The 20,041-nt window shown below is 45.8% G+C and overlaps 1 protein-coding gene and 1 long non-coding RNA gene across 6 annotated transcripts; one reads left to right on the top strand and one right to left on the bottom strand.

Annotated features, from left to right (window-relative positions):
* Positions 1–1,547: 1,547 nt before the first annotated feature.
* Positions 1,548–8,694, top strand: LOC144291827 (uncharacterized). Its single transcript, XR_013359400.1, has 2 exons — positions 1,548–2,492; positions 8,456–8,694. It is a non-coding gene; the product is annotated as an uncharacterized LOC144291827 (long non-coding RNA).
* Positions 3,381–20,007, bottom strand: STARD4 (StAR related lipid transfer domain containing 4). 5 transcript variants are annotated; one of them, XM_077861544.1, is made up of 8 exons: positions 19,873–20,007; positions 19,267–19,503; positions 13,001–13,114; positions 11,802–11,851; positions 7,956–8,082; positions 6,966–7,080; positions 5,738–5,910; positions 3,381–4,193 (listed from the first exon to the last, which is right to left on the bottom strand). In XM_077861544.1, exons 3-8 carry the CDS (start codon positions 13,103–13,105, stop codon positions 4,182–4,184), a joined length of 582 nt encoding a protein of 193 aa, XP_077717670.1. In that variant the 5' UTR covers positions 13,106–13,114; positions 19,267–19,503; positions 19,873–20,007; the 3' UTR covers positions 3,381–4,181. The 5 variants fall into 5 exon arrangements, with proteins under 5 accessions (XP_077717670.1, XP_077717662.1, XP_077717676.1 ...); XM_077861536.1 differs by having other exon boundaries at positions 3,381–5,910; XM_077861550.1 differs by lacking the exon at positions 13,001–13,114 and having other exon boundaries at positions 3,381–5,910.
* Between the last annotated feature and the right edge of the window lie 34 nt (positions 20,008–20,041).

The raw sequence follows: 20,041 nt of genomic DNA, 5'->3' as shown, positions 1-20,041 counted from the left end.
TGGTTGGGGCGGGGGAGGCATCCGGGGCCGCTTAGAGACCGCAGCCCCTGTCTGAAGTCCGTACCCGGAGCTCCGCCGCCGGCGCCGCTCACCTTCCAAGTCCAGCTTCAGCGGCCTCAGCCCCTCGGACGCTCCCAGGCGCCTCCCGGCGGCGGACTCGTTCTGAAGCCCCGCGGCGCGCGCCCGACGGCAGCAGGTGCCCCGGGGCGGCCAGACGCTGTCGCGGGGCTCGCGGGGCTCGCGGGCGTCGGGGCGCAGGGGTGGACGTGGGCCGGCGCCAGGTACCCGCGGCCTCCTGCCCGCTGTTCCGCCGGGAGCGTGACGGGCGCGTGGAGCGCGTGGGGCGCGGACACGGGGGGCGGCGGCTGGTCCCCTGGAGCCTCCAGTCCGCCGGGGCCGGCGCGGGAACCCCTGAGGCGACGCGGCGGAGCAGGCGCGGCCGCGGGGAGGGGCGGGGCCGAGCGGCGGGGCGAGGGCGCTGCGGGCGGTCTGGGTCCCGCCGGCGCCCGCGGGCCTCCCCGCGCGCCCTTCCCCCGGGGGCCGGGGCTCCCTCCGCGGGCTCCCGGGTGCGCCCCGGGCGGAGGCCCCCGACACGCAGACGCCCGGCAAGTCGCCCGCGTTCGCGCCTCGTCCCCACGGGGAGCGGCCCCCGCGGCCGGGAGGAGCCGCCGAGTCTCGGGCCTCCCGCGCGCCCGACCCCGCCCGGAGGCCGCCGCAGCACCGCCCGCCAGTCCCGCGGCGCGCCCGACGGCCCCGCGGAGGCCGCTGCCCTGCCCGCCCCCGCCCCGCGGCCGCCGCTGCCCTGCCCGCCCCCCCGCCCCGCCCCGCCCCGGGCCCGCGGCCGCCACAGGGACGCCCGGGGCCGGGCCGCAGCAGCGACGGCGCGGACCGGCCCCCGCGGGAGGGAACAGCGCGCGCTGCCGGCTCCGCAGGCTCCGGGACCAGGGGCCGCGCCTCAGGGCGACCGCGGCGGGGGCCGCGGGAGGGGCGCGACGGGCGAGCGGAGGCGGCGCTGCCGACGCCTGAGGCGAGTCCTCGCGGGGTCCGGGGCACCTCCCGACGCGGGGGACCCGGGGAAGGACCCGCGGCGCGTGGCGGGCAAGGCGGGCAATGCGCTCCTCGGGGGCGCGGCCCTGTCACTCGGGCGCGCTGCGGGCCGGGGCCCCTGTCCTGCTCCGGGGACGCGACGGCCGCCCCCGCCCCGGTGAGTACGGTGGCCGCGGCCCTCCTGCGGGAGGCGGCCCTCACGGGGGGTGGGGGCGGCCCTGGGGGATGGGGGGCAGGGGGAGCGGCCCTCGGGCCCGGCGCGGCCCTCAGGCGGGAAGCGGCCCTGGGCGGGGGGGGGGGGGAGCGGCCCTCGGGCCCGGCGCGGCCCTCAGGCTGGGAGCGGCCCTCACGGGGTGGGGGGCGCGGCCGTCAGTCAGAGCCCGACGTGTGGACGGCGGGACGCTCCTCGCCCGCCCGCGCCCCGCCCGCGTCCCCGAGCCCCCGCCCTTGGGCCCCGGCGTGGGCGGAGCGGCGTCCCGGCGTCAGGGCGCCCGAGGGCCGCGGCGCAGGCAGGCCCCGGTGCGCAGCCCCCGCGTGAGGGCCGCCGCCTTCTCACCGGGAGACGAAGAACCTGCCCGGGGCTCAGGGCGGGGCGACGGGGGGTGGAGCCGGCTGCCCCCCGCCCGGTCTCCGCCTCTGTCGGCGTCTCTCGTGAATAAGTAAAATCTTTTAAGAAAAACAAAACTGTGGAAGCTCTGGCCCCGCGTCGCTGAGCCGGCGACTCGGATTCCCCGGCCCCTGAGGTGGCGGCCGCCGCGGCCTCAGGTTCAGGGACGGGAGGCCCCGCGGGGCAGGGCGGGCGCGCGGCGGGAGGAGGGGAGGCCGGGCCGGGCCGGGCCGCGCAGCTCGTCAGGGGCCGCGGTGCGCGGCGGAGGAGACGGGGCCGGTGAGCCTCCAGCCACTGACCTTTCTTTTCCCGTTTGTTTCGGGAGGCCGCGGTCCGCGGCGACGGCCACGGTGCCCTGGTGTCGCCGACAAGGGCCCAGGCGTCCCCGGCCGTCCCGGCATCTCAGCACGGACACCCCGCTCGTGCTCGTGCTCGCGCTCGGGGGGCTCCGGGCGGACGCCCCGCCCCCAGAGTCACACACGTTCGTAAAACGTGAAGCCCCCCGGCGGCGGCTGAACTGCGGGACGCGACCTTTTACCCCGCTGCACGCGCAAAATCTTTGGAAATGACAACGTGACCAATGTGCTCTGCTCCTTGTCTGCTCCGATCCCACCTCCTCCTCCTCCTAGGACCAAAGGCAAGGGCGGCCGACCCCACAAGGGGTCCTCCGACCCACGTTGCGACGGAAAGCGGGTCCAGCCCCGGCTTCTCCGGGCCGCTCACCTGTCCCCACGGTGGCCGCGGAAGCGCAAGCACAGCGAGGAGGCCCTCGTACCCGCCCGACACCCGCAAAGGGCTTACCCGGCAGGGCCCGCCCACCTCCACCCGCGACCGTCAGGTGAGAACGTCCTTCAACCCGAGCGTTGACAACATGCCCTTCAGTTAGTGCAGGGCAGGAGCGGGAACAAGAGTATTTTTATTGGGACATGGTCTGACCTGCAGACACCGGCCAGCGTACCCAGCCTCAGGAAGAGTGCCCCGGAGGCACGGCTGGGATTTGCCGTGTCTCTTAAGCGCTCGAGCAGCTCGCGGCCTCCAGGTCCCGGCCATCACTTCTGCCGCGTCCTGTGCTCAACTGGAGGGTCTGTCGGGTTATCAATACACACGGGAACTTCAGAGCATCACTTGTGTTAAACTACTAATTTTTATATGAAATTAATGTCCTTACAAAAATAGGTGACACGTACTGAAAACAGTCCTGTGCCAGTATTTCCTGCATAAATAGATTTCTAATGCAAACTAGCTAGAAACTAGAGAAGATACATCTAACACGGCAGATTATAGTTTTTTTGTTTGTTTCATTCATGGCCGGTCCACCTTATTTTTAAAGGAAAAGCTTTTTTGGCTACAATTTTTACATTATTAACAACAATGAATGGATTTCTGATGTTCAGAAGTCTCTATTTGGCAAGCAGGAGGCTCCAGGGACCAGAAAACATTTTGCAATTAAGAGAGTAATTCTGTGAAACTCATCACTTCATACTATAAAAAGACGAATGAAACCAAACAGATCTGTGCTGGCCACCGCACGCTGCTGGCCTAATGTGGACAATGCACACTTAGAATGTGGCTCATTCAACCCAGTAAAATACACACTAGATTTCAACAAATTAGTATAGAAGGAGAGTATAAGCCATCTTAATCAGTTTTTACACTGATTACAAGATTAAATGGTAATATTTGGGATTACTGAGTTAAAACCTGTATCATTAACATTAACACCAGCTGCTTTTTATCTTTTTAATGTGGCAGATAGAAAATTTTAAATTACATTTATGGCTCATGTTATTTTTCTATTATCCAGCACTGCTACAGAAACAGCAGACTCAATTACATGTTATCATTAATCCCAACCCAGATCATTAAATTTTTGTATAATTACAGTGTTTGAGATAACATTTAATACATTACCATAAGGTGCCTGAGCTTAGGATCAAACACACCTCTCCTCTAACAAAACCAGATAAAGCCTACGCTAATCTTTTTCATCTTCTGTATAAGGGCAACTGCGCTCAACTTTGGTTAGATCTGAGTCTGCAGACAGGCAAAGGGGTCGTTTGGTTGCTAGAAATATTCTAAAGCTGGATTGTGGTGATGACCGCACAACTCTAAGTGCATGCGAGATGTAACTGGACTGTATTCTTAGAACCAGTAAGTCGTGCAGCATATAAATTATACCTCTATAAAGCTGTTTAAAAAAGAAAAGAAAAAAGTAGCATCTAGAGCCCAGCAAATCTCAAGTGCCATCTAGAAGCTGCATAGAAATTTCAGGTAATTCAAATACTATTTTTCAGTCTATCCTAGGACTCAATATTGCAACAAAAATTTTTCCTTTTATGTGCAAGGGACCCAGTGCAACAGTGGATTATGTAATCACTAATTGGAGGTGATTGGTATAAGCTGAGAAACACAAACAGCACATTAGACAGTTTATTCATGTTAGGGGTACCCAGCTCAGGCCATCTTGTCACAAATCCCTCACCCAGTCTGGGCCCCATAATTGGACGTCTGCTAGCATTTCACCATCCTAGACAGTATGCTGGAATAGAAGAAACCTCAGATTAATTTAAAAAAAGAAACAAAACATTTAGAAACAGTAAGTACCACGTAACTCCCACTGAACAGGAGACAGATTTCAAGATATAGGCCTGAATACAAGCATAAATACACCCGCAAGGATACAGCGAGTTGTCTCAAGGTCTCGTTTTGGAAGTCAACCAGGTGGCTATTCAAAAGCAACAGAATCACTTGGAATGTTCAGATCATTCGGGAATGTTCATTTAAGGCAGCCATGGAGTCACGGGGTCTATTACAGTCCAAGCCAGTTTTATAAAATGACTCATCTAGGCAAGTGGACAAATGTATGAACGCATGTACTAAACTTCCAGACTGGGATCCCTGGGTGGTGCAGCGGTTTAGCGCCTGCCTTTGGCCCAGGGCGCGATCCTGGAGACCCAGGATCGAATCCCATGTCGGGCTCCTGCTGCATGGAGCCTGCTTCTCCCTCTGCCTATGTCTCTGCCTCTCTCTCTCTCTCTCTCTCTGTGTGACTATCATAAATAAATAAAAATAAAAAAAAAAAAGTTCCAGACTGAGTCACGTTCACACTCGTGAACGTGTATGATGCAGTCAGTAACACTTTGAGGGGAGCGATACTTTGAAATGTGAACATGGATGAAATGAGAAAGACTAAAAATCTGATTATTTTCCTACAGAATATTGGATACTTCTCAGAATTAAAAGCTATTTCTCGAGGGCTTGTCTTAAAAAAAGAAAAAACTGAAATATGAAAACACTCATTGAATTTGATTTCTGGACGATTTGCTGTTGGTGAATGTAGGACATCACCACGCCCTTTACACAAGCCATCGGGTTGGTGGCTCCAGCACATACTTGGCAGTTCTTGGTCTCATCCGTGCATAAACACTTTGGAAGACTTCCAAAATAAATGGACAGAAAGATACAAATACATTTTTAAAAGATATCCAGAAAATAATGTTATCTAGGTATCAAAACAACTGTCTGAATTACATCTATACTATCTCTATTCTTCTATTTCTGATTTTTTCAATATTTGAAGTAGTACAAGTCAACTGACAAGTTCACCTTTTATAAAATATAAAGAACTCTTCTCTTTAGATATTGGCCAACTCATAGAGCGTACCAAAAGTAAAGCACTGATATTTAATTTCCTAAGATAGTTAAAACTTTTAAAGGTTTGTAAAGCTCTAAAACAGATGACTTAACCAGTATGAAGCTTGTGCTTTCATATTCACATCGAGGCAATGTTCAGTTTCGTAAGAGTTTCGGTCAAACAAGATGCGCCGCTGTACCAAACAGTGCGCAAACAACTGTCTAAGGAAACGGAGATGCCTTCTCTTAGATAACTAAGGAATAAGATAAACTGACAAATCATCTCATGTTTCTACAGCTACACAGAAGAGAGAAAAGGATGATTTTCACAGGCCACGCCACTGAGGGAAAAAGTTGATTTGGGGGAACGGCTGTCCTACGAGTTTAGACATCTTAGGCCTTCTGTAGGGCTTTTCGTAAATCCACATAGAAGCTGATTAAAGTGCTTGCCATGGCTGTATCGACCGCAGATTGCGGGATCATCCCACGCAGATCCGTCTGAATATAGCCCGTCAAGAGACTCTGCTGGGGATTGTCTTTACGTGGAACGCAGAACCAGCCACAGGGATGGTTAAACCCACGAATAAACTCTGGTCTCTGTTCACTCCAGTCAACACTTAGCCCTGTAAGGGAATTTTAAAATAACACCATGAATAGCAGTGACTGAGATTAGTCTAAAACTCTCATTCAAAGACCCTTACCAGATTTCCTGTTCAAATATTTCCCTTCTTACCATGTAGATGAGAAGTGAGCCCCAAGAGAGACCAGGAAAGAATTCCCAGGTGGAATTCTGATGGGGGCCTGGCGGGTAGGAATGGGGGACGGTTCGGATCCCATCAGAGTAGGTGACAAATGTCACTTCAGTAACTCCTTGTGAACTAGGCATCTTGGCGGGAGCATCCGAGACTCAAGGTGCCAACACTGAAACCGGCACCAGCGCTACTCCCTGGGGCACCGGCACGGCCGCCTGAGGCGCGTGCCTGCGCGGGTTTACCGACGGCTGCCAGCTGAGCACAGACTGTACTCGAAGACAACACGCCTACAGGTGGCTCTTAGAAAGCAGGAGACTTCTAAATGCAGGAAATGTCAGCTTTTAAAAGAAAGATACTACACAGCTCAAGGAAGGGAAGATATTCTAACACGCACCAAGCCTGTTTTTCTGTGTGTGACTACGAGGCAGTCTTCTGAGAAGGACAGAAGCTCCTTACTCCATCCCTGCCTCAGAGGCAGCCACGTGAGCCCTACTCGCTAGCTGTGACCTGGGGATACCAGGTAACTGAGAATCAAAGCTTACCGGAAAGATTTCAAAACCCTTCTTGATAGTGTGATTTTAATCCCTACGCTGTAGCGCTTGCAAAGCTTAGTGATTATTAGGTAAGTGTGGAGGCTGAAGTGTCTCTCACACAGAAACGTCTTGCCTAGAACACTCAACTATTTAAAACAGATGAGGGGATCTCTGGGTGGCACAGCGGTTTAGCGCTTGCCTTTGGCCCAGGGCGCGATCCTGGAGACCAGGGATCGAATCCCACGTCGGGCTCCCAGTGCATGGAGCCTGCTTCTCCCTCTGCCTGTGTCTCTGCCTCTCTCTCTCTCTCTGTGTGTGTGACTATCATAAATAAATAAAAATTAAAAAAAAAAAAAAACAGATGAAAAAAGTATAAGGTCGTGAGATCATTACCACAGGACAAAAGCCCGTCTTCGTAGTCCACGGTGTAGGAGAAATCCACAAACTCTCGAGGGGAAATTATATTCCAAAGCTGACCAGCCGTAGTGTAGCGCATCACACAGCAATTCTGAAAGACAGACAACAGGTAACAGGTGTTGCTACTTAGGAAACATGGACTCAGATTTAAGGGCAAAGAGTATATTCCCCTAAAATTAACCCTTAGTAAAAAACGACTACTCCTATAAATGTATTATTACTAATAATTCTGACAGTGATTCTGATAGGTTTAGACCTCTATTCTAAATGTCACTGCTACATACGGACGTGAATAAGGTACATATAATCAAGGTACAAAGAGGTAAGCCACCCAGCCTCTAAATCTCTACCTCAGTACAGTGACCTTATATCCTATAGGACATTCAGCATGGGAGCAGGTGGCGTAGACTGTAGGCGTTTAAGATAAAATGCACAAATACTTAGACTAAAACACCCAATGTTTCAATAAAGAAATTCAAACATGGGAAGAATGAATTAATATAAATAGAGAAAGAAGACAACATGCCTCAGTTACATCATTCTCTAATGCCTAAGGTGGCATCGTTATCTCTGATCTTTGACTTTTGGCTTAATATTAATGGAAAAACCTACATCCGATTACTTAGAAACCTGAATACAATGGTGCTGTTTTCAGAATTTTAGATTTCGGAACCTCAACATAACTTTACAATTAAAGATGCTGACAATTTTCTCAAGCAGCAAGGGGAGAGCTACTGTGGAAAACAAACTCAGTTCTGACTAAACTCATTAGTTAGTATGAGGAAGCTCAAGGTTTTTAAAAGGCAGCTAGTATCGTATCCCCTGTGAGGTCTTTGCCATGACTACTCACTCTCAAAGCAAAGAATACGGCGAATATAAGTGGGTACATGCTCACGCTCACCTGCTCTCTCTCATGCGCGCGCGCGTGTACTCACACAACCTGAAGTGATGTTTCTAAATAAATACCTCTTCAAAGTGTTCCAGAATATCCATTGAAGTCATTAAGCTGTCCCAATCCAAGCGATAGGGACCCGGGCGTATATGGTCTATGACACTATTGACAATGTCATCTATAACACCCTGGGCTTTGAACCTGGAGAGAAAGATAGTAAGGTCAGATGCTATTCGGATGAAGAATTTCAGCATATGCCCTCATAGAGCTAACTTAAAAAAAGTAAAAGTTAATAAAGATGTTTTAAATGGAGTAAATCCCAGCAGTTTTTCTGGTAAGTTACATCAATTATTTTATGGAATGCACTCTTTGCCCTCAAAACCGATTAGTGACCTGAAGGCTACATCATGTTACCATGAATATAGTGAAGCACCCCCACGTTATAGTATAGCCCCAAACCGTCCATACAGCACTAGTGCTTTATTTACTCTGGATGCTATTCTTTTCTCAGTTATGCTCCAACGGGTTATTAATATACATATATTTTTACTCTTTCAAAAACTTTTTTTTACAGGGACAGAAAAATAGGTCACCCAGGAATAGCACACCGAGGGTGGACTCAGGAATAATATCCAGACCTCGACGTATTTCGAAGGTGCAGTACCTGTCGGTGGGGAAAGGGTATACTATTCCTTGGGTGGCCCTTTGATTCCGTACTTATGCTAATAGGGAAACTAAACACTGAATCACTACTTGATACCATTCACAATGATTAATTCCAGATGGACTAAAAACCACTACATAAATTTTACACCTTTGAGAAAAATACATCTTTGTGACTTTGGGATTTCTTGAATATGTAAGACACACAAAAACAAGTAACACTAGACAGTTAAAATTAAAAACTTGCATACCACGAACGACAAAATAAGTAATTTCTTTAAAAACCAGCCACAGACTGGAAGAAGGCATGTGCAACATATAAACAGACATCATTATAGAGAATATATAATTAATTCCTGTAAATCAATGAGAAAAGACAATCCAAAGAAAATAAGGGCAAAAGATATGTTAAGATCTGAAATGTCAGTAAATTTAGAAAAGATGCTCAACCTCACTCATAATCAAGTAAATACTAACAAGATAGCATCTCACGCCTCTGAGTGTGGCAGAGTGAAACTGAGTGGAAGGGAAGAACTCTTCAGACTGCTCACTCCACTGCAGAGCAATGAATCCCACAGTCTCACGTGTCCTTAAGACCCAGGTACACACCCAGAGAAATCACACATACCAGAGACGTTCACGGTAGCATTACACTTCATAAAGAGGAACTGTCAACGACCCAAAAATGGGCAAACACAGGCAAACATATCAGAGCATTTTCACATGAATGTAAAAGAACAGATCTGCATGGAAAACATGGCTAAACCTTGAAAAAACACTATATGGGAAAAAACCATAGCAAATTACTAATAGAAACACAGTACACACATATATGGCCAAGGCATACTACAGGGATAATGCACACTTACAGTAGCTAGCTCTGGGGAGGAGAGAAAAAAGAAGAAAAGAGAGACTGCTTTAACTCCAGCAGTAACATTAGGGGTGGGGCTTTTTAAGTTTTTTTTAAAAGCATCTGAAGCTGTTGCATCATTTTGTAAATATTTCCAGCTCAAACTAACATTATATCCCCCATCCTAAATCTGCCCTTCCCTTCTGTGTTCTCTAATTTGGGGTAGGGGTGGGAGTGGGGGCAATACAAATTAATCCAGTCACCCAAATTAGACATCTGGGATTCAACTTGGCTTCTTCTTTTTCTCTTAATTCCATTTCAGTAGTCAGAACGGAAGTCACCATGTTTTATCAAAAAGACATACTAAATGTAAAGTGCTTAGAACAATATTTGGCCCTCAATAAATTAGTTATCATCACCAGCACCACCAGCACCATCATTAGAGCTCTTTCATGTTCACGTGCCCTCCTCAAGTCCCATCCTTAGTGTGTCCAACTCAACACTAACCGTTTCTAGCTCTTTGGACTACACACCTCTTAAAGTTTCTGAAAAACACCAAAGATCTCTTCTCAGGAATATAACATTGACATAAAGTTTTATGATCTTAAGGAAACTTTAAGAAGCTAGCCATCAGCTCCCAGAGTAAAACCTCTAAACTCTCCATGCTCACCTCCATTTTCACAGTGCTATGGGATTAAGTTCAAAGTCTCTGAGAACCTGGGAAGTGGAGGTAAAGGTTGAGCAAGGGTGAGCACAACACTGAATTCCTTACTTTAGAATTAAAAAATCCCTCAGACAGGGGCACCCAGCGGGCTCAGTGGTTGAGCACCTGCCTTGGACTCAGGTCATGATTCCAGGGTCCTGGGATCGAGTCCCACATTGGGCTCCCTAAGGGGGCCTGCTTCTCCCTCTGCCTGTATCTCTGACTCTCTCTCTGTGTCTCATGAGTAAATAAATAAAAAATCTTAAAAAAAATAATTCCTTCAGACATATGTTCTCCCTACCCTCACACTTTATGCTCTAGCTATACAGACATCACTTGTACTTCCATCAACAAACTCCTCAGAGGGTTTCCCATCTGTGTTTATGTAGTAGATGCAATCCCCTCTGCCTGGAATATGAATCAGTCCTTCATTCCCTAAGAATTAACTCATTCTTTCTTTAAAGCTCAGCTCATACACTAGCTCTTCTGTGAAGTCCTCTCAAGCACCAAGTGTAATGCTGCCTTGGCACTTTTTTTTTTTTTTTTTTTTTAATTTTTATTTATTTAGGATAGTCACACAGAGAGAGAGAGAGAGAGAGAGAGAGGCAGAGGGAGAAGCAGGCTCCATGCACCGGGAGCCCGACGTGGGATTCGATCCCGGATATCCAGGATCGCGCCCTGGGCCAAAGGCAGGCGCCAAACCACTGCGCCACCCAGGGATCCCTGCCTTGGCACTTTTTATGGTTTTCAACCCCCACTGGGAATCAGCGATGTAAGGGATTAACTTCACACTTGCTTACAGTGCTTGTCAGAAATCTTGTTCTGGAAATGCTGTCTTTGTATTACACTAGAAAATATAGTACGTGGGACCAACAGTTTCATTCTTAAAAGGGCTGATTCCCAACCCAAGGATATGAATATTCCACTCCCAATTACACAAGGCAATTGTCTCCACTGGCATTAAAAACCAATTTTTTTTTCTGATTAAAAGCATAATTCATGTTCAACTATATGCAAATACCAAAAAATGGAAATAGAAATCACCTACAGAACTGCCATCTAGAGGTGTATATTTGGTATTAAATAAAAACATTTTAATACAAAAAAATATATAAAGTCAACTCACAATTCTGCTACATGCAGTTTAGAATTCTGCTTTACTCACTTTATATTACATCTTGAGCATTTTCTGGTGTTTTAAAGTAATATTTGAAAATGTAGTTTTTAAAGACTGTAAAATATCATGTTTCAAAATTTAACCATTCTCTTTTGATTATTCAAATTTTTTGTAATTTTTAATATTATAAGTAATGCTGTGATGGAAGAGAGAAGTACTTAACTATTATCTTTCCTATGATTTAAGATAAATTCTTAGAATAAAGTATGCTACAGCACTGAGTAAATACAGAAGACTATTAGAAAGGTGTTACATACCATGCTGAGAAATTAAGATTTTATCGGCCATTTGATATCCTTATTTATGATTTCCTTTATCACTAACTCAGTCCACAAGGAATATGGACGTTGATAAAGACTTTGAATTTATAAGGTGCTATTCTTCTCAAAAAGTTTAAGTTCCTAAAAGCAATATTTTACTGGCAATGATGATTTAGTGATAATATATGTATATTATCACTAAATATATATATATAAAAAGTTTGGCAATGTCCTAAGAGCCACATAAAACTACAAGAATTTACTTACAGGTATCCATTAAATTCTTCTGAAGGTTTTCTCCAAATTGTTACATCTTTCTAGAAAAATAAAAACAGTATATGGGCATAAATCAACACCTAGGTAGAACTCTGTATATAAAACCAACAGTTTCAAAGTCTAGGGCATCAGTCTATCCTTGCATTAAAATAAAATGTAGGGATCCCTGGGTGGCTCAGCGGTTTAGTGCCTGCCTTTGGCCCAGGGCGTGATCCTGGAGTCCTGGGATGGAGTCCCACACCAGGCTCCCTGCATGGAGCCTGCTGCTTTCTCCCTCTGCCTGTGTCTCTGCCTCTCTGTCTCTCTGTCTCTCTGATGAATAAAAATCTTTAAAAATTTTTAAAAATTTAAAATAAAATAAAATAAAATTTAAGTAAATATTCAAAGAGTTACCTAGAAGTCACTTATACCATCAAATGATCCATATTTGAATTTCTTCTGTATCCTAAAGTTCTTCACATTTTATTTAAAGTACAGACCCCCCCAAAATAGATTATCCAGTAGCTTAATGAGGTGCAAACATTGTTAAGATCCTGGGTTGGCTCTAGCTCACCGACCATTATTATTTGCCTCACTCCAATCTTATTTAGCATTATGGACACATTTAGACTAAGATAATAGGAATGCTACATATTTCATTTTGAACTTGCTCCTATCTTTTTAAAAATCAAACCATTCACATCTATTATGGCAGTGACCATACCTTGAGTTGGTCCCTACCAATTCTTTCTGATCATTTCCCAAGAAATTTTGAATATCAGAGTAGCTGTAGTACTGAACTGGAAGAGTCCTGAGCTCTAGGTTTGGCTCTGTCAATACCTAGCCATGTGATGGTTTGGACAGGTCATACCTGTAGAAAAGAATGCTAACTGGCTACCCTCTTAGGCTTGCTGACATAGCTGAAACTATTTCAAACTACCCATACATGATATATTTTATATGTTGACTTTAGAAGCTACTATCGCCAAGAGCCTATTCTCACGTATAATATCTAAAGAAGTAATGAAAGCAGTGCAGGATTATTATGTGTTTGCCTTGGTTGAGATGTGAAACCACCAACTTTATTAGCTTAATTATCTACCCTGCACATCCAAAGTATGGTCCAAATTTTCCCTTATCATGTTGAAAGTCATCCACCAACTCATTAGATAGAAGATAAATGCCAAATACAGGTAATTTAAATAATTTACCACTTTCTTGGCAACTCGCCACTTATCATCTTCGATGCTATGATATTGGATGAGAGTGTTTTTAAGCCTAGTTGCAAAAGCAGCAGCATCAGGCAGGCCTTCCATTTTTTTCTCCTGTTACAGAGACAAAGATTAGCATCCACAAATTCCACACTTTGAAGCAGTAGACTAGTGAGTCTCGAGGCTGGCTTCATAATAGAATCACCTGAGGAGCCATAAAAGATACCAATACCTGGATCCCATCCCAAATCAACTAATCAGAATCTCTGGGAGTAGGACCTGGGCATCAGTTTTTTTCCTGAAAGCTCCCAAGATGAGTAACACCTAGTCAAGGATGAGAATTCCACATTTTAAGTTATTAAAATCACTCATATAAAAATGATAATACAATCCTATTTTCCCTTTTTATATATTACAGAATTCTAGATAACTTAAAGAAAAAAATTGCTGTTTCCAAACTACAAAAGTAAATACATAAGGAATAAATTCTTCTAAAAAGTCTTTAGAGCTTTAGCCATTAAATGTTTAATTTAACATCCGACAAATTTAGGACTCATTCTAGAAAACTAATGACAAGCTCAACTAGAAACTTGTTCATACATCCTTTCAGGATAAGGTTACAAAACTTTGAATAATTTTAATAGTTTGAAGAACTGCATCATTTTCAGTATTTTACTTCATTTGATTAAGTGTTACAGGATTCAGTATCTGTGTAAGGAAGGAGATCACCTGTACAGCATAAGTAAGTGGTTTGTAATTTTAAGGCAGTAATTTTGACCATATAAAAAAGTACTAAATCAATCAATTCCAAAGATAAGCTACCGTTCAATGTTGTTTTTAAAGAGAAATGATTACTAACCTTAAAGATAATAAATGATATAATGAAGCCTCCTGTAATGTGACAGTTTTAAAACATTGCTGCAAATTCTCTGATACAGTTCCCTTCAAGAGGTGGTCTGTGACTGCATGACTTCCTAGGCTGGGTTAGAAAAGTCCATGCAAGCTCTGCAGGTTTCTTTTAGAATAATTGCTCTGGGAGCCTCTGATCAACACGCAAACGTGCAAAAACTCTGGCTACCTTGAGGCTGAGAGGGGAAATGGGCAGAGAGATACAACTCTATAAAGTCCCAGATCCAGAAGCATAGTTAGAGCTCCATCCTATCACCTGAGACTTCCCTCAGTTTCACTTGGTCATCCTCATCTTAACAATTTACTTTTATTTTTACTTATTTATTCTTTAATGTAGGCTCCACACCCAGCATGGAGCCCAATGCAGGGCTTGAACTCAAGACCCTGAGATCAAGACCTGAGCTGAGATCAAGAGTCAGATGCTTCACTGGCTGAGCCACCCAGGGGCCTTAACAATATACACTTAAAATGGTAACTGAGTCAGTTGCTCAAAGTCAAAGCCTAGGAATCATCCTTAATAGAAATTAAGAGATTCCTATTCACACCACCACATCTTATCACCTATAATAGTCTAGTCCTACTGCTTTTCTTTCTGTCCCTCAAATAGGCCAAGCTTGTCACTGACTCTGGGCTTTGCACTTGCTATTTCTCTGCCTAGATATTATTATTATCTCAAATCTGGGCATGACCAGTAACAACTTGTAATGACAATTTCATTTTAAACCTCCTGTCTCAATATAGCCTTCTGCAAGTCACTATTATATCCTTTTATTTTCTTCAGAGTGCTTATCACTATCTGAAATTAACTTGTTTATTTATTGGTGTACTGTATTTGACGCTTTCACCATCATATCCCCAAATAATAGAGCACGGGCCTTATTTATCCCCATATCCCCACCAACTAGAACACTGCCTGGAACACAACAGGCCCTTAATATTTGTTGAAGTGTGTTTGCTTCAAAAGAAGAATCATTAGGTCTTTATTTTGTGTCCTTTTGGTGTCCTGGTGCACTCCAGTAAAAGGAAAAGGAGAAAAAGCTTCGGGGGGAATAGCTGCACAATTTGCATAACTATCAAGTTACTACTAAAAAGAAAATCAAGAAAATATGTAAATGAAATGTCACACCCCAAACCTCCATGGGAATAAGGCTGCAACTCTCAACCACAGGTGCACACATCAGAATCCCCTTTGTCATATTTTATAGTAGTTGTTGCTGTTGACAAAGATTCCCCTCCTAGGCTCTCTGCGTCCTCTTTTTGACCAAGCATCATTCTTGGGCTTGTCCTTGGCCCCCTAAGTTCAGCTTTACCAAGAATCTCACTGAGCTAGTTTACTGAAAAACCCTCACCCTCAAAAATTCCTCATCCTACCCTTGATCTTATTGCATTGCTCTTCATTCAGCAAGAATCCTAAGTCAATTTAGCCAGAATCCTTCTTACCCCTAATGCTTCCTCTTAGCAATTTCCCATCCGTTGACACCTACCCTGCTCCTTGGCTACAAATCCACACCATCCTTACTGTAATGCAGAATGGAGTGCAATTCTTTTTTTTTCTTTTCTTTTTTTTTTTTTAAGATTTTGTTTATTTATTTGAGAGAGTAGGGAGGGGCACAGGAGAAGGGAGCAAGAGCATCCATAGCAAGCTCCACACTGAGCACAGGGCAGGAGACAGGACTCTATCCCATGACTGCAGGATCATGACCTGAGCTGAAACCAAGAGTTGGAGGCTTAATCTTAATTCTGAGCCCCCAGAATGAGGTACAATCCTATACTGAGGTACTGTTTCCCCTCTTGTAATAGTTCTTGAATAAGATTGGCCTGTACCATTTTCACTTCTATTTGCCTCTGGTTTTCATTGACACTGTTTTTAAAAAATATTAGATTTCAGGGCCCACTGCCAGACAGTGTGATTCAGTGGGTCTGTTCTGGAGTAGGCCCCCAAAGTTTAGGTTCTATAAAAAGCCTCACTGACCATTCTGTTATCCAGCCAGGGTTGAGAACCACTGACCTAAAAACTAAAGGTAACGGAAATAAATCAATGTTGTAGTCAATATATAAAGAGCATAAAGCAAAGCATATAAGCCATTAAACATGATGAAGAGTAAGATGATAAAGAACTGTAGGGAGGAAAAAAACCTTTTTCTCTACTCTCTTAGGTTATGCCTCTGGGTCTGCAAATTAAACTGAAAGAAAAGGAAAGTATACTAACAGGAGAAAAGGTACACAAATTTTATTTGCTATTAATAATTTAATTTTTATGTGCATAGAGGCCTACACAAAAAAAAAGAAATGGAGACCCAAAAAAGCAGTTAGATCTAGGGCTTATATACTGTTCTAACAAAGGGTGATAAACTGTGGAAAAGTGACAAGACAAAGGAAAAGGGATTTGGGCTTTTAGGGGTAGTAAATCATGAGAAAGTAAATATATGATGGAAAACTAATAGAAAAGAAAGGTTATTATAGTAGAGTTTGTTTTTAGACAACCTTGGTGTCAACCCTATCTTCAGTGATGAGTTGTTCTCCTGCCATAGGAGAGGGGAGAGGGAAGACAAAGGGAAATTTATGTCCTACTTTTAGGCAGTAGAGGGAGAGAAAACAACTCTTTCTGCATTTGCTGCTGAATTGCCCTCAGCTCAAAATAATCCTTATTCCAAAGTGGCATTTTTGGGGGTGGTATATCCCAAAAATATGGGAAATGTGAGAAAGCATACATAGAAAATTCAATAACACAGAATTTAGGATCTATGTAAGTGATGTAAGTGAGGTAAAATATATAATAAATACAGATTCCATCCACAGAATAAAAGTGGATGAGCTCATTCAAAAAGTGTGCCAATCAGGAAAGTATTCCATTTCCCCTCCTGAGCCTGCCAACTTGGTATATACAATAGATACAATACAATGAGCTTAATCAAGGATATGTTACAAACAAGCACAAATTCTTAGAGAAGAATTGAAAAACAAATTTATCTATTACTGGAATCATTACGACTAAACACTATTCTTGAACCACAAAGGTTGCTGGCCAGGTTCCTGTGGTTGCCAGGGAAGATATTTTTTTTCAAAACCCCGATAGAAATCAAAGATGAAATGTAGATATGCTATTATCACAGACGTCATCTTTGTACAAATCCATTATACAAATGTAAGCAATAAAAACTACCTATAAAGATGAGAATCTGCATGTTTAATTACTACCTGAGTAATCGTTCATTCTTACTGATCATATAGAGTCCATACTCCTAAATATGGCTTCTGGGCCCTCTTAGCATCTGGCTGAGCTTTACGGCCTAATTTCTTCTTTCTTGGACTCCCCTAAAGACTAGGTTCGCTTCCCTCAACACCACCAATGTTTCTCACAGCAACTCTGTGATTATTAATTTGTTAGCTTTTCCAATTCAACTATAAGCCTTTAGGGGGACAGGAAATGTGCCTTGTTCAATGTTATCATCCTATGTCTAGCATACAGTAGGAACCCAGTAAATAAAAGTGGGAAAAAAAGGTAGACAGTGGGCTACTAGTGTCACTTATGGAAGACCTCAAGATGGGGAAGACAGGGCAGCCCGGGTGGCTCAGTGGTTTAGCGCAGCCTTCCGCCCAGGGTGTGATCCTGGAGACTGGAGACCTGGGATCGAGTCCCACGCCGAGCTCCCTGCATGGAGCCTGCTTCTCCCTCTGCTTGTGTCTCTGCCTCTCTGTTTCTCTCATGAATAAATAAAATCTTAAAAAAAAAAAAAAAAAAAAAAGCAAAGACGGGCCCACTTTTACCAATCATCCTGGAGCCTCCGAGTGACAACTTCATTGCCATAACTAACTACAGCAATTTCTCAAGGAAGTCTAATTTATTCACCAAGCGCTAGTACCTACCAGATCCTAGAACTACAGAAATGGATGTAATCCAGTGTTTGCTCTCAAAGTTGACTTATTCCACCCTTTAAATATTTAACTCTGAATTGCAATAACAACAAAAGCTAAAACATTAAAAATCACTAATGAGCCTCTTCTAACGGTAGTGGAGTTGTAGGCAGGAAAGAAGAACAAAGTAAGTATAAACTCAGAAGACTTTTTTTTTTTAGCCCAATGAAGTATGGAATCAGGCAGTTCATTCTTGCATGGATATTTTTCATCAAGATTAAGTCCAAAAGAGAATAATGGTTATTGTCTGAACCATCTGTGTGTGGGCAAGCACAATATATCTCTTGAAATATAGCCCAGACTTGAGGAGTGGGCAGTACTGATTGGGGTTACCATCAAGGTCTTGGGCTCTCCTAATAAAACAGAGAGTGCTCACACTGATCGACACTGATCGAAAGGAGAGCAAACAACATGCACCACTGCAACCTCCACTTCTGAAGAATGTGAGGCAGACGTTTTAAATACTACTCTGAACTCCGCCTTGCTGATCCTTTCATTCCCTTTCTTGACCCACATGGGGAACCTCTCAACTCAATCGCTTACATTTCAGAGAACAGGTACCGTTTCACTGTATCAGAATCTAGCAGCTCCTTCTGACGGTTCTGTTACTCACTACTCGGTAACGTCCACCTCCATTTTTTCCCTACTGTAACCTCTTATTCACGTTTTCTATGCCCACGTCTTTGCAGTGATCGCCAGTATAGACAATGGCTGCCACTGCGGAGTGGGCAGCCTGCCAAAGTCAGAAATGATCCTGGGGCCATCTATGGGCACCACACTCTGGCCACTACAACTCCAATTTTCATCACACTTACATCACAGGGAGCCGGCCAGAAGTTCTCTTTTATATACGAAACATAATAAACACTTTAATCCCTAATAAAAAGTGAGTGTCCTCACAGTGTCTGTACCTCCGTAGTATGAGGTCAGGATTCGCTCATTAAAGAAGCTGTTACCGGAGTTGTTTAAACTTCCATTTCCCAATGGATAAAGGCCTTACATGAACAGCTTAAATTTAACATGCCATAGATTTTCCCCAAGATGTCATGCAAACCCAGGCTCTGTAAAACAAATTGTACAAATACAAATTGTATTTGTACCTGACATAAAAATTCAGCAAATGCCGGATTTCCAACCCATCTTTGAGTTTGTAATTTGGCTTTTCCAACCCAGTCAAATACAGTAATTTCTCTTTTTCTTTTTTGAGACTGGCTGTAGCAGGGACTCAACAAGGAAGCTCGCTTCGGCAACGTGACCACAGCACTTCCCTCTGTTTCAGGACTCACTTCAGCTCGTTCTAGTGTAAGCGTTACAACAATGCAGAGACTTTTTACAACAGTTAGGGCAACGTTAAATTCTGACGCTATCTGGGCTCTCAGTTTGAGTCCAAGCTGATGTCTGAGCTCCTACATGTCTAACAAGAACACTTATTGATCACTTACTATGTGATCAGTCTTTCTGGCCGCTTTGGGTTGTGTTCTTCCCTCTAACCCCCACAAACGACCTTCAAAGCTGATCCTATTATCCTTATTTTGCGGAGAAAGAGCCAGCAGAGAAATCCAGTCACTTGTCCCGGGTCTCGCTGCGGGTACGAGGTGGAGCCAGCCGGGCCCCCAGCCGGGCCTCCGCCTCAGGGTCTACAAGTCTATTTTCTGTCAAGCGCCGAAGTCGCCCACAAGCTGCAAGAGACATTACATAAAAAATATGACCTCACACTGAACCTGTCCTTCCGCCCGGGCTCCTGACCGCAGGCGGGCTCGGGACGCTCCCTAAGCCGACGAGGGGCGGCCCGACGTGCGAGAACTGGCCCGGCTGCCCCGCGCCCTGGAGGGTCACGCCGCCCATTTCCCGGATGCAAAGACTGACGCCCGGGAGGCCGCCAAGAGGGAGGACGGGCGACACGCCGGCCCCGGGGTCCTTCCGGGGACCTCCTTCCTCTCACGCTGCGGGCTCCGGCCCCGACCTCCACGCCGGAGCCCCCCGCCCGGATCTCCCCTGCGGCCCCGGCGCCCCGCGTCCAGCCCGCCCGGCGCCGGCCCCCGAGATACCTGAGACGCGGCGGGGAGGGAACGCGGCGGCCTCCCGGCGGTCGGCGACCCTGACGCTGTGGGCTCCCGGACGCCCCGCCCACTGGGGCCGGGCGGGGGCGGGGCCGGGCGGCGGCAGCCAATGAGCGACGGGACGCTGCCGCTCGCAGCCAATGGGAAGGCAGGCGGC

This window comes from Canis aureus, chromosome 2 (assembly GCF_053574225.1).
Source record: "Canis aureus isolate CA01 chromosome 2, VMU_Caureus_v.1.0, whole genome shotgun sequence".
NCBI classification, from domain to species: domain Eukaryota; kingdom Metazoa; phylum Chordata; class Mammalia; order Carnivora; family Canidae; genus Canis; species Canis aureus.
This window is presented reverse-complemented; position numbering and strand designations above follow the sequence as displayed.

What these genes read in the sequence shown, in the direction of transcription:
- STARD4 (XM_077861536.1), bottom strand. Translation starts at nt 13,105, where the DNA reads ATGGAAGGCCTGCCTGATGCTGCTGCTTTTGCAACTAGGCTTAAAAAC. An exon ending in TTCTGGAACACTTTGAAGAG is followed by an intron (nt 7,081 to 7,955) that starts GTATTTATTTAG and finishes TCTGTCTTTCAG; the next exon opens with AATTGCTGTGTGATGCGCTA. An exon ending in AGACGGGCTTTTGTCCTGTG is followed by an intron (nt 5,911 to 6,965) that starts GTAATGATCTCA and finishes ATTCCCTTACAG; the next exon opens with GGCTAAGTGTTGACTGGAGT.